Source organism: Verticillium alfalfae, genomic scaffold (genome assembly GCF_000150825.1).
Source record: "Verticillium alfalfae VaMs.102 supercont1.13 genomic scaffold, whole genome shotgun sequence".
In the NCBI taxonomy this organism is placed as follows: Eukaryota; Fungi; Ascomycota; class Sordariomycetes; order Glomerellales; family Plectosphaerellaceae; genus Verticillium; species Verticillium alfalfae.
In genome coordinates, this window is record NW_003315026.1 from 17,488 (window position 1) to 29,976 (window position 12,489).

Here is a 12,489-nt window from a genome sequence, read left to right on the forward strand (position 1 = left end):
AAGAGCTCCAGCATTGGACCATGGTAAAAACACCGAGATTGCGGACCGTATGTGTGTCTTTCCAGCAGCAAAGACAAGTGGGCGGGTGGGTATAGACTGGAGACGGGGGAGGTCCCGCCCCCTGAACCTCGCAGCGTGTACCTAGCTTGGATTGGGTGGACAAACCGACCAATCGCTTCGAGCCTCAATGGAGTTTAGCCAGCGCGTCGGGTTCGTGTCGCGTCTCTTGCTCAATGTTTTTTTCTGGCTCCAAAGACAATAGGCTCTGTGCGGGTTGTGCCTAGATGCCGACGTCAGATTACGGCTGCAAGGAGAAAGCCAGAGCTCCCTTTGCTCTGCCGCAACGGGATCCGCCAATCCCGTGAAAAGAAAGGTGGGAGGAAGAAAGACGGAGGCGCCGAGGGGGGTTGTCAAACAGCTTGCCGCTTGATCGATGACAAAATGCTACCCAACCGATGCATCGGTCACGCCGCTTCGTATCAACCCGCATGACAGGAGCTCTGATGAACCAAGACCGCTACTCTCTTACTTAGGCGCGGGGTCTCCCACGACCCAGCCCGCCCGGCCGCCAGTCCTGGCATCAGGCCTAGCACAAAGGTCTGGCGCGGCTGATGAAGGGAGGCTAAGTTGGCCATCGCAGGGAACAGCTTGTGATACCTTGATTGTTTCGAAGCACTTGTCCGATGACGAGATGAGATGGCAGCCCCTCGAGAACCGGGCTCATCCTTCAAGCATGAGTGAGTTGGCAGGCCTTATGAGATGGTTCCTCACAAGACAGATTGGCCAATATTATCAAGCGGGGTCATCCCAGCCTGCTTTGGCGCCGCCATGTCTACACATATGACGTTATGCGGGTTATGTGTGTATTCGTATGTCGTCTTGGGGCTCTGATTTGGAAGGGAACTGAGCCATCTTTGTTCACCGTCACTACAGCCACAACTTCAAGGCATTGTCCCAGGCAAACGGATCATCGCGAGCCCCCGGCTCAAGTGTCACAAAGGAAGAGCTCGCCGACACATAGCGGGAACCCCTCTTCACCTGCACCAATTTGCAGTGCTCACCAAACAGAAACTCAAGTTCTCTTTCCGCGTTTTCCACCTCGAGTACCGATTCCACGAACATATGACCTGGCCGCACTTATTGTTGCCTTTGCCGTCCGCTCTGCTCTTCTACAATATTCGCAAAGCGCGCTGAGGCAGTTGAAGCTGAGGCCAAAGCCGAGATGTCGACTACAGACGCTGTGCTTCATCCCACGACCGCTTTCGCGCTCCTTGTGTGTCTCTGTTGTCTGCGTGTTAGCTTCCTGGTGGCACCGAGAGACTGGCTAACTATGTCCTCGCCGTAGCTTGCATACACTCTGGCATACGTGTCGCCTCTGTATGCCTCATCAGACACCCGCCCATCGCCTGAGCTGCTGCGGAATGACCCCCGCGTTATCCGCGCTCGCATCAAATCTGTTCTGTGCTCGACTGCCCTGTGTTCCTTTTGCACTTTCATCATCTTGCATCGCAACTATGCTCTCGCCATAGACCCGCTCCACGCCATGGGCTATTGGCCACTGGGGGTCACGGAAGCCGCCAGCTCGGTACTCCTGACCGCCATCCTCTTCAGCGCACCGTTGTTCGAAACGCTCGTACTTGACGGCGCCTGGAAGGACTTGGTGAGCACGCGCACCATCATTGACGTCTGGCAATCCTGGACTACATGGCGCAACATTGTCATTGTATGCCCTCCCTCACCGGGCGCGCGCTTCGCTCATCCTTCTTCCATTAAGTTACATCAAACAGCTGATGCTTCATAGGGCCCCTCCACAGAGGAGCTGCTTTTTCGGTCAGCGTCCGTACCACTATTCCTTGCGGCTCATCTCTCCATCTATAAGACGATTTTTCTGTCCCCAATCATCTTCGGCATGGCCCACATCCACCACTTCTACGAGTTTCGTATCACCCATCCTCGCGTGCCTCTGCACGTGGCCATTGCCCGCACTATTCTGCAGTTTTCGTACACAACCTTATTCGGTGCCTACGCCACATTCCTGTTCCTCCGCACAGGCAGCCTCCTTGCTGCCATCCTCGTCCATGCTTTCTGCAATGCCATGGGTCTCCCGCGCTTCTGGGGCGTTGTCGATCCATACTGGATTTCACACAGTGACGCGCGAGCGGCCAATGCCTGTCGCCTCTGGTCCGCTTTTTACTACCTCATGTTATTGGCTGGGGCCTGGGCCTGGTGGTCGAACCTCATGGCCTTGACAGTGAGTTCAAAAAGCGTGGTGGACATGCCCTGAAGACACGCAGCGATGGTGTCTGGAGATAATTCACGCTCTATCTGCGCTACTCATGTGCACACTCCGTTTGCTCTTTTGGAGAAGTTATAACTACACAAAGTCTGAGAGAGACCCCGGTATGACGAGCTCATCCTCGTTTCTCAATCTCCGTCGCAGAAGCGTCTCTTGTGCTCGGTCCGTACGACTGTTAGCTTCAGCTCAACCTCTTTGCGAGCCTCTGCCCGGATGTCCTGGCCCACGTCCCGGCCCTTGGATCTCCCCACAGAGCCGATGTTTCCCTCTGTCATTCCATCGTCAGGACCCCTCGTGTTTTTCTTTCGAGGCCACAAGCTTGGCAGTGCAATCTCTTGAAATCGGGGCTCGACACATCGCTCGTCAAACCAACGGTGTAAGCGGGCCTCGATGAGTTGCGCAATTTTTGGCACGTCCTCTAGTTTGGACCGGCTCCCGAGCAAGCTCCCGATAGAAAAATCAAGTCGGTAATCGTCAAGGAAGTTGAAGGTCATCATGGTCGGCGTAGACTGGGATGGGTTACTGGGGATGAAGGAAACCGACAGTGTTCCGCTGAAGCGTCTGACGGAGACGGTGAGCGCAACTGGCAGCACTGCGCTTAGTTTCTTGGGATAATTAAGCAGCAGCTTAGTTTCCAGAGCCAGGGTCAGTAGATCACTGAGATCGACGTCCATCCGCGCCTGTAGCTTGGCCCCTTCCCTAGTGGCGGCGCTTGCGTCGATCGTCTTGCCGTTGCCTAGACTCAGGCCGTCCTCGTCGACAGGTATAATGCGACAATTGCTGAAAATAGGAAAGTCCTCGCCGAGGCTGAGTTTTGTGACGCGAATCTCATCGACAAAATCGGGCCGCGATGTCCCATTCAAAGCCTTGGTCAAGGAACTGAGAATGGCGTCGTCGTGCTGCGCATCGCTTCTGAACTGGGCAATGGTCTGAGCTACGAGCACATTGAACCAATCCAAGCTCTCAGGCTGATGACTGTCGACATTGTAGTATGTCTTGCTCAGGATGGACCCGATAGTTAGGTTATATGGGCTCCTCAGGACACTTGACTTCTTCTTGTTCAATGCTGGCTGGCCGGGACGGCCAGTGGCGGCCCGAAGACCCAGGAGGGACTTCTTGTGAGCAAGTGTCTTTGACCGCCGCTCGGTGGCTCGCAGTGAAGCTGTAACTTCGGGGGATGGTGGGTCCCCGAAGATGAAAAACTTGATGAAGGCTGCGAGCACGAGCACGACAGACAGCTGGCCTAACACGAGACCTTGCGCAAAAGACAAGCTTCGATTCGGGCTTGTCAGTTCAACAGAACCAACAGAGGGGACAGGTACACTCACGTTGGTTCACTCGTTGCGGGGCAGGTCTTGCCGGCCATTTTGTTGCTTGTTGATCGATTGAAAGCCTCGGGTTAACTTTCACAGGCCGCCACTTGGTCTGGACGCCTAGGCAATTCTTTGCCCTGGTTTTCGACGGGTTTTATATGTGGATGGACTTTTGCTGTGTGCTTGGGGTTGTGAGGGTGTCAAGAAAGGTGTGACATGAACACAAGGGACTAGTATGTTTTCCGTATCAACTGTATTTTGGCAGCGAAAATCAACCATGTCGCAGGGCTTCGAACACTGTATTGCGACTCGACAGCACGGAACTGGGTTGATGGAGTCACTCCCTGCCTTACTTGAGGTAGACACTCATTTTAATGGTAGACACATTCTATGCGCTGGATGACTAATGGCGAGTTGGAGGCTTCTAAGAAGGGAATCTAGGCTCCTAATTGGGGGCAGAAGTAAGCACCTGAGTACCCCCACGACGTAGGTACCTAGGGTGCCTAGTACGGTACCTACCCAGATAAGTGGGAACCTGTCTTCGGCTCGTGTCAGGCTTGTTAGCTTGTGGTTGTGTTGGTCCATCAGTTCGGGCCACTCGTCATCAAACACCTCCCAGTGAGCGAACGAACCTAAGTCATCAACCACGTAGTCAAGTTCACACCCCAAGACGCAAGCCTGCTCAGTCTCGATTGTGGATCAAAGACCTTTCTGAACGAACATATTCGCTAAGCTATCCCGTAATAATTCCTATCATTCACCGTACTCGAAACGCTGAAACGATTAAGCATCGGAACGTCAACTCCTACCACCCTGCTCTGAAGCTTCGAGTTCAGTCATAGAGGCTTCCTGTTATTCCCAGGCACACACCCCGCGCCTTGCCAGCAGACATTCGAGGAACGAGCTTTCGCTGCCGTGCGCCATCGTCGCCTGCCCTTCGTCGGCATGGACGTTGCACAAGCGGTAGGCACTTATGTGTCCCGCATCATCTCATCTGGCGAAGGCTCTCACGCTAGCCAATCTGCTAAAATGAAAGTCCTTCTACTAGACAGGGAAACAGTGCCCATTGTGTCAACAGCCGTTACTCAATCGACGTTACTGAATCACGAGGTCTATCTCATCGATCGTCTGGACAACACCAGCAGGGAGAAAATGCGTCACCTGAGGTGCCTCTGCCTCGTCAGACCGTCACCCGAATCTATCCAGCTCCTGATCGATGAATTACGCGAACCGAAATATGGAGAGTATCTCCTCTACTTCACGAATGTCGTCAAAAAATCGTCTCTCGAACGACTGGCCGAGGCCGATGATCATGAAGTGGTACGGCTTGTCCAGGAGCACTTCGCCGACTTTATCGTCATCAACCCTGACCTGTTCTCTCTTGGCATTGCTCTTCCACAACAGCGAACCTGGTCAGCCGCTGCAGATGCCTGGAACCCTGAGGCTCTCCAGAAGAGCGCCGCGGGTCTCATCGCCGTCTTGCTGGCACTCAAAAAGAAACCGTTGATTCGATACGCGAAAAACAGCCTCGCGGCGAGGAAGCTGGCAACTGAAGTGAGATACCACATGACACAGGAAGAGCAATTGTTTGACTTCCGCAAAGTCGATACACCACCTGTGTTACTTGTGCTTGATCGACGGGAGGACCCGATAACTCCCCTGCTGACCCAATGGACATATCAAGCAATGGTTCACCATCTGCTCGGCATCAACAATGGCCGTGTCGACCTGAATGACGTGCCTGACATCCGGCCAGAATTGAAGGAGATCGTTCTGTCACAGGACCAAGATCCCTTCTTTAAGAAGAATATGTACATGAACTTCGGCGACCTTGGTGGGAACATCAAGGATTACGTTGGACAGTACCAGTCCAAGACACAGAACAACGCCAACATCGAGTCTATATCCGATATGAAGCGGTTCATCGAGGAATATCCGGAATTTCGCAAGCTCTCTGGAAACGTGAGCAAACACGTCACACTCGTCTCTGAGCTGAGCCGTCGCGTCGGCGCAGAAAATCTGCTCGAAGTCAGCGAATTGGAACAGAGCCTGGCGTGCAGTGATAACCATGCAACCGACCTCAAGGTACCACGCCCCATACTGACCCCCCTCCAACACAAGGTTCTATGTATTGTCTTCTTCTCTGGGCCGCTGACAGCGCACAACAGACCGTTCAGAATCTGATCCAATCGCCCAATGTGAATGCCCAGAACAAGGTTTCACTGGTCGCTCTCTACGCTCTGAGATACGACAAGAACCCATCGAATGCACTTCCAATGTTGATCGACCTTCTGGTTGCTGCAGGCGATGTGTCCCCACGTCATGCCGACAGGGTGAGGAAAGTATTAGCATACCACTCGTCACTTCAGCAGTCGCACGCCCAGACTGGTATCACAGATCTTTTTGAGTCAGCAGGCATCTTCTCAGGTGCAAGGGATAGACTCAAGGGGCTGAAAGGCGTTGAAAACGTCTACACCCAGCACACGCCCCTCCTGGAAAATACTTTACAAAATCTGATCAAGGGTAAACTGAAAGACCAGCAATATCCATTCGTAGAGGGCGGGGGTACAACACGGGACAAACCCCAAGACATCATCGTGTTCATGATTGGAGGTGCAACGTACGAAGAGGCTAAGATGATCGCTACAATTAATGCATCATCTCCTGGCGTCAGGGTCGTCTTGGGAGGCACCACGATCCACAATACTGCCACTTTCTTGGAGGAAGTTGAAGATGCTGTCTCACTGTGGCCGGCAGCGACGAAGAATGGCCCTCTACGTTAAAGATAACATTGAAGGATCTTTTCCATGCTGCCCTTTGGTTGCTCACTTTTCCTCCGTCGATCTTTAGTCAATGTTATATTCTAGGGTTTATAATGGGAAAGCTTTGTTGCAATGATCACACTTGATTTTGTGAAGTCTTCTAGGACAGGCACTCGATGTCAGACTTGAACCCCAAAGAGGCACCACCATATAGCATGGAGTTGGTGCGGGGACCGTGCGAATAACCTGCATCCACACGCTACAGACACTTGAGCCTTCGGTCTGTGGCGATGCGACCAAAAGTATTATTTCTCTCCATGCTCACCGATTGACCCTAGATCTGTGCAGGCTACAACGACCTCAATCGCCCCGATGCTCTCTGGAAGATCCTCGAAACAGCTGTGGAATCTGCATCACAATATTCGCAGCGCCCGACATCGCATTACCGCCCTGCCAACGAGCCGCGGTCGACAGTTTGCCTCAGTCGCCTCCGGCCTTAGATCTTTCGATGTGGTAGTTGTCGGGGGTGGCCATGCTGGCGCTGAGGCTTGCGCCGCAGCGGCGCGCGCCGGCGCAAAGACCGCCCTCGTCACACCGAAGATTGACAACCTGGGCACGTGTTCTTGCAACCCCAGTTTTGGCGGAATAGGGAAAGGGGTGATTATCCGCGAGCTCGATGCCCTCGATGGGTTGTCAGGCCGTGTTATCGACAAGGCCGGTATACACTTTCAGACGTTGAATCGAAGAAAGGGCCCTGCTGTATGGGTGAGTACTAAATGTCTCTTCAGGAGCCCGTGGATCGACCGCAGCTAATCTTTTGCCTAGGGACCTCGCGCGCAGATCGACCGAGACCTTTACAAGAAGCACATGAGGGAGGAGCTCGAAGGGTATCCCAACCTATCGATCATTTTAGGCAGTGTCTCCGATGTAGTACTTTGCCCCCAGGAAGACCCGACAATAGGGGCGCACAGTCGCATCACCGGTGTCAAGCTCGACTCGGGCGAAATCCTACCTACGACCCAGGTGATCATTACGACCGGCACCTTCCTGAGCGGTGAAATCCATATTGGAATGGAAAGCTACCCAGCCGGGAGGATAGGGGAGGCGGCAACAACTGGGCTTAGCAAGTCCCTCAGAGATGCAGGCTTCAGCATGGGCCGACTTAAGACGGGCACCCCCCCTCGGATTTCAGGGAAGAGCATCGATTTCTCTGAACTTCAGCCTCAGCCGGGCGAACAATCGCCCACGCCTTTCAGCTACATGAACGATACCGTGGCGACCGACAAGCAAATTGATTGCTATGTGACTTACACAAACGCAACTACACACGACATCGTTCGCGCAAACCTTGGCAACACAATCCACATCCGGGAGACCGTTCTTGGACCGAGATACTGTCCGTCGCTCGAGTCCAAGATAACACGCTTTTCCGATAAAGAGCGACACATCGTCTGGCTTGAACCTGAAGGGTTTGTCAACGATGTCGTGTACCCCAACGGCCTGTCCATGACTGTACCTCCGGAGGCCCAAGAACAAATCATCCGGTCCATAAAGGGTATGGAAAATGCAGAGTTGTTGCAGGTCGGATACGGCGTTGAGTATGACTATATCGATCCACGCAGTCTCAAATCCTCCTTGGAAACCAAGCCAGTCAGTGGCCTGTACCTTGCCGGACAGATCAACGGCACGACTGGATATGAAGAAGCTGCGGGCCAAGGCGTTATTGCTGGGATCAACGCGGGCCGAGCAGCAAAGGGTCTGGCGGCCGTTTCGTTATCCCGAGGCGACGGCTACATTGGCGTTATGATTGATGATCTTGTTACGAAAGGCGTGTCGGAGCCCTACCGCATGTTCACCACCCGGAGTGAATATAGACTTACCTCGCGGGCTGACAATGCAGACTACCGATTGACAGCGAAGGGCCGAGACTGGGGCGTCGTATCGGACGCCAGATGGAGGGCATTCTCAGACGAAAAGATGCAGGTGGATGAACTCTACTCTCTCCTGGAGTCTGCGGTCAAGTCACCACAAGAGTGGATGAGACACGGCTTCCAGGTGAAGGAAAATAGCCAGCGTCGTGACGCCTGCGAGATGCTACGGCTACCCAACGTCACCATGGATGAGATAGCGACTGTGCTGCCAGTTGTGCAGCGTTTCCCTGAGCGAATCAAATCCCGGGTTGCAATCGAGGCTTTATACGCCCCGATGATTGCAAGGCAGACGTCAGAGCGACGGAACTTTACAAGGGACGAATCACTGCGCCTCCCAGCAAATCTTGATTACGACAAGGTCGCCGGGCTTGCCATGCATGAAAAGCAGATTCTCAAGACGACAAGACCAGAAACCCTCGCCCAAGCTCGACGGCTCGAGGGCATCACGCCCTCAGGCTGTATCCGCCTTCTAAGCTTCATCCAGCGTCAAAGTAAAGCCAGGTCGACCTCGACATCGGACCAAGGATTTATGTTGGCACAAAGCCAGGGCGGAGCTGCAGGAGAAGACCCATGTCTGCCTTGAATGCTTGAATGCCACTTGTCTGCCCGACGACACTGCAGAAGCACACCATTGTTTTCACAGGACCGAGGAGGATGGCTGCACCGCAGTCTCTGAGGCCAGCAGGGTGCCTTGTCATTGTCACTCTTGCTTTTTGTTATAACATTACTGTACATTTAGCCGTCAGGCACGCCTTGAGGCTGGGCCTTGCAGTCTCCTGCTAGAGATGCGCAGCATCAATCGACAGGCGCAGCTTGTATTATTAGACCATGCTGGTGTCTGCGCTCTTGTTGGACACGATGTATCCTCGAGCCAAATGACTCGGCTTGCAAGCGTATTAAAGAACCCGAGAAATATTCTTCAGACATTCTAATGACCTGCCTGAGGCCGAGAAAGCAAGCGGGGGCTTGGATCTGGCAGCTGCCGTGTTCACGGCTTGGGCGCGTTCAATATTTTGACTGCATCTTTGGTGTATATGTAGCTTGCGCCACTCCAAATCGTGGTAGTGGCAACGATATACCTAAAAACAGTGTTAGTCACTACCTTGCTCATTGATGTGTCACATTGGATGGTTCCTCACTGCATAGCAGTCAAGGGCACCGAGATGTCATGGGCAATGACAGGAGCCGCTGTTGTGAGACCGATCAAAGCCAGCTGCAAGAACGTGTTGTACTTGCTGATCGCAGTGGGGTGTACTTCGGCCGAGGGCAGCGAGAAGTCCCAGTACCGGGTGAATGTTTTCGGAGGCGGTAAAGAGACCCAGCGATAATATATGGCTGCAATAGCTAGGCCGACATCACGGCCTAGGATGATAACGGCAAGCCAGACTGGGACAACGAGCGCCAAGTCAGACAACAAACCCAGACGTTGCATTACAACATGAATAATTGGCTGGAGACATACCTGGAAGCGAGCCTTGCACGGCCAGTGAAACAGTCAATATTGCCATGAGAGTCTTGTCTGCCAGTGGGTCGATGATGGTGCCCACGACTGTGGTAAGGTTCCAGCGGCGTGCAATCCAACCATCGAGCAGGTCAGTTACTCCGGAGTAGGCGAGAAGACCGAGTGCCCACGCATGGTTGTCCTGCAGAATAAAATACCCGACAAAGGGCGCGGCGGCGAGACGTGATAGCGTCAGAAGGTTCGGAATAGTGTAGATGTCCTCGTGTAGTGTCTTGGACAGACTCGGCCTCGGTGCTGAGACAGTTGCGGCTGGGTCGCTACGGTCGTACACCGGGCCAGGTTAGCAGGGATGCATTGCGGCGTAGGGTCCGAATAAGCTTGAACGTACATAGCTTCTGGCGTCTGTGGGCTTGGTTCACGGGGGTCTTTCTGGTGTGAATAGTTTCGACTTTGTGAGGTAACCGAGAGCGAATGGCGAATGGCGTAGCGCGCGAGTGGGAAACATGGCAAGCCTCTAGAACCGTGCAGACGTTTAGATGCCCAGCCTTTGGCAGGAACCAGGGGTACGAGCGCTCGACTACCGCCGATAGCAGACAAACCGAGCCGAGGGAGCAACATAATGATGAGCGGACGTATGTGCAGCCTCACCGTCGGTAGTTCGTCTCGCGCCTTGGTGATGTCAACGTCTAGAGTGTCATGCCGGATTACAGCTACCTAGTAGATACGACTGGCTATAGATATATGCTTCTGAAGTGGGCAAGTATGTATATAAGAGATATGCTGACAAATACCTTGCAAGGCAGGTAGCGATTGTATTCACCCACAATGAGGAGGTGAAATCCAGAGCTTTGCGTTCTAACGTCACAAGGCCACAGACACGAAACAATAACCGGAACAGGCCTCGAACTTCCGAGGGTTGGTACGACGGATGAAGCGTGTACATGGAAGTCTGAGCAAGACGGAACAACGCAAATGAACAGCAAATGTCGACAAGGACTCGGTCAATGCTTGTTGCATTAAATCGTCAATACTTCTGACTGTACACTATTCTGTTCCCTTAGGCTCTGGCGGCTGCCGCCGGGCGCCGATCATAGATAAATCGGCTTCGAATGATACATAAGAATCCGGATACAAGACCTCTTCCTATTCTGAGCCCCAGACCACTTTTCTGTGGTGGGTATTCCGACGACGTCTAGGTACCGCTCTATACATCTACTACCCAAAACCCTTGTTCGAACACCACCAAATCAGGCAATACTGGTTACAGTCTCCCCATGGAATTATTGGAACCTGGCGGCCAAGTGGGTGGAGGATTATTTTCATCGTATTGTTCCTCCTCGCCTTCTGGATTCAAAAATGGTTGACTTTGATCAGTATTGGTGCCACCCAAGAACACATCATGAGTAGCCGCTACATCATACGTGCCCCAAGAATTGTTGTGCTGCATATGCGATTCTTCTCCTTCCAGTTTGAGATTCGCAGAATGCTGCTGAGAGCCATCGAGACTAGGTTCTTGCTGAGGCAGTGTTCGGGGCGAGGGGAATGCGTCCGAATGCTGCACTGGCTCCTGCAGACGCCCGCTATTGCCGTAGATAGGCGTAGCTTGCATGAAGGGATGATTCATGTTTCTGATTGGGTCCACTGGGCTGTTGGTCATCGTCTGAGCGAGCCCGATGGCGTGGCTCGAGTTGCTCAAGTCATAGGCCGTGGAGTGCCGGCGGGAGAGTGGCTGGTCTACAAGCATGTTTCTGTAGACATCTGGAGCCAGCGTCGAAGACGTCGTCACCTGAGGGCGCATGACACCGTCCTGGTAGGCATATTGGTGGTGCGTTGAAGGTTGTGCGTAATTCGGTGGGGGCATGGGGGCTGCCATAGCCCCTGGATGTGTCTGCAGGTACTGCGCATGCTGCGGGGGTGGCATTTGTTGTTGCTGGGCGGGAACCATGGCGGTGGGCCATTGTCTCGAGTTGGCCACAGCCATGTTGACGTGAGGTACTGACCAGGTCCGGAAGGTAGGAGGGTGCATGTGGTTCACATACTCCTGATGCGCACTGCTCAACGGATGCTGTATTAGACGATTGTCGTCTACATCTACTTCATCGATGGGCGCTCTGAAGTTTTGGTTGAGAATGAGCTCGGGCCGGGGAACGATATTCCGTAGAAAGCCCGAGTGCGATGTTGGTGTGGCGAGGGCGCCGCTCATGACATCTTGAACTGTATAGTAGGAGACGAGATGATGCGGGACGCTTCTGAATTGGACGCTGATCGTTTTCTTGACAAGTCCACCCTCTTTGAACGGGTATGAGTCAACCAGAGATCCGATCAAGGCGCGCTCAGGATTCCTAGCTGCCTCGGAAGGATCCATGGAACCCGCACTGGATAAGTTCGCGGCATTTGCGCCGGCGGCGGTCCCATTCATCCCTGTGTTCTGTCGTAGGCACCCTTCGCTCTTGGAGATGCCGCCGTTGGTTTGCTTCTTGTTCTTCTTTGCGGCGCGCTTCTTCTCGCCGGGTGGAAATGGCCTCTCCAGCTCCCGGTAGATCAGATAATTCCCGAGGATTCGACTCGGGCTCCAAGTGACGCCGTCGGTCCATCGTTTAATACCTGAAGCGTGTTCTTCGTAGATGAAGATCTGACCGCTCTGGATAAGATCTTGGCGCTCACGATCGTGGGGTCGACGGGGGACGTGACGGAGATTACCAGACAGGCAAGCCTCGAACAGAAC

The 12,489-nt window shown here is 53.5% G+C and overlaps 6 protein-coding genes across 6 annotated transcripts; 3 read left to right on the top strand and 3 right to left on the bottom strand.

The window, feature by feature from the left end:
- Window positions 1–1,222: 1,222 nt before the first annotated feature.
- Window positions 1,223–2,284, top strand: VDBG_08631 (CAAX prenyl protease; the record flags this gene model as incomplete). The annotated part of the gene is made up of 3 exons (XM_003000789.1): window positions 1,223–1,273; window positions 1,346–1,723; window positions 1,802–2,284. The coding sequence occupies 3 exons, from the start codon at window positions 1,223–1,225 to the stop codon at window positions 2,282–2,284; spliced, it is 912 nt and encodes a 303-aa protein (XP_003000835.1).
- Window positions 2,285–2,424: 140 nt separating this feature from the next.
- On the bottom strand, window positions 2,425–3,662 carry VDBG_08632 (mitochondrial outer membrane protein MMM1; the record flags this gene model as incomplete). Its single annotated transcript, XM_003000790.1, has 2 exons — window positions 2,425–3,568; window positions 3,625–3,662. The coding sequence occupies 2 exons, from the start codon at window positions 3,660–3,662 to the stop codon at window positions 2,425–2,427; spliced, it is 1,182 nt and encodes a 393-aa protein (XP_003000836.1).
- Window positions 3,663–4,132: 470 nt separating this feature from the next.
- On the top strand, window positions 4,133–6,504 carry VDBG_08633 (vacuolar protein sorting-associated protein; the record flags this gene model as incomplete). Its single annotated transcript, XM_003000791.1, has 2 exons — window positions 4,133–5,694; window positions 5,778–6,504. 2 exons carry the CDS (start codon window positions 4,555–4,557, stop codon window positions 6,390–6,392), a joined length of 1,755 nt encoding a protein of 584 aa, XP_003000837.1.
- Window positions 6,505–6,743: 239 nt separating this feature from the next.
- VDBG_08634 (mitochondrial translation optimization protein) lies at window positions 6,744–9,303 on the top strand (the record flags this gene model as incomplete). Its single annotated transcript, XM_003000792.1, has 2 exons — window positions 6,744–7,136; window positions 7,197–9,303. 2 exons carry the CDS (start codon window positions 6,744–6,746, stop codon window positions 8,883–8,885), a joined length of 2,082 nt encoding a protein of 693 aa, XP_003000838.1.
- Window positions 8,302–10,465, bottom strand: VDBG_08635 (cardiolipin synthetase; the record flags this gene model as incomplete). The annotated part of the gene is made up of 4 exons (XM_003000793.1): window positions 8,302–9,381; window positions 9,442–9,688; window positions 9,765–10,081; window positions 10,153–10,465. The coding sequence occupies 4 exons, from the start codon at window positions 10,380–10,382 to the stop codon at window positions 9,291–9,293; spliced, it is 885 nt and encodes a 294-aa protein (XP_003000839.1).
- Window positions 10,466–11,025: 560 nt separating this feature from the next.
- VDBG_08636 (camp independent regulatory protein) lies at window positions 11,026–12,183 on the bottom strand (the record flags this gene model as incomplete). Its single annotated transcript, XM_003000794.1, has 1 exon — window positions 11,026–12,183. One exon carries the CDS (start codon window positions 12,181–12,183, stop codon window positions 11,026–11,028), a length of 1,158 nt encoding a protein of 385 aa, XP_003000840.1.
- Between the last annotated feature and the right edge of the window lie 306 nt (window positions 12,184–12,489).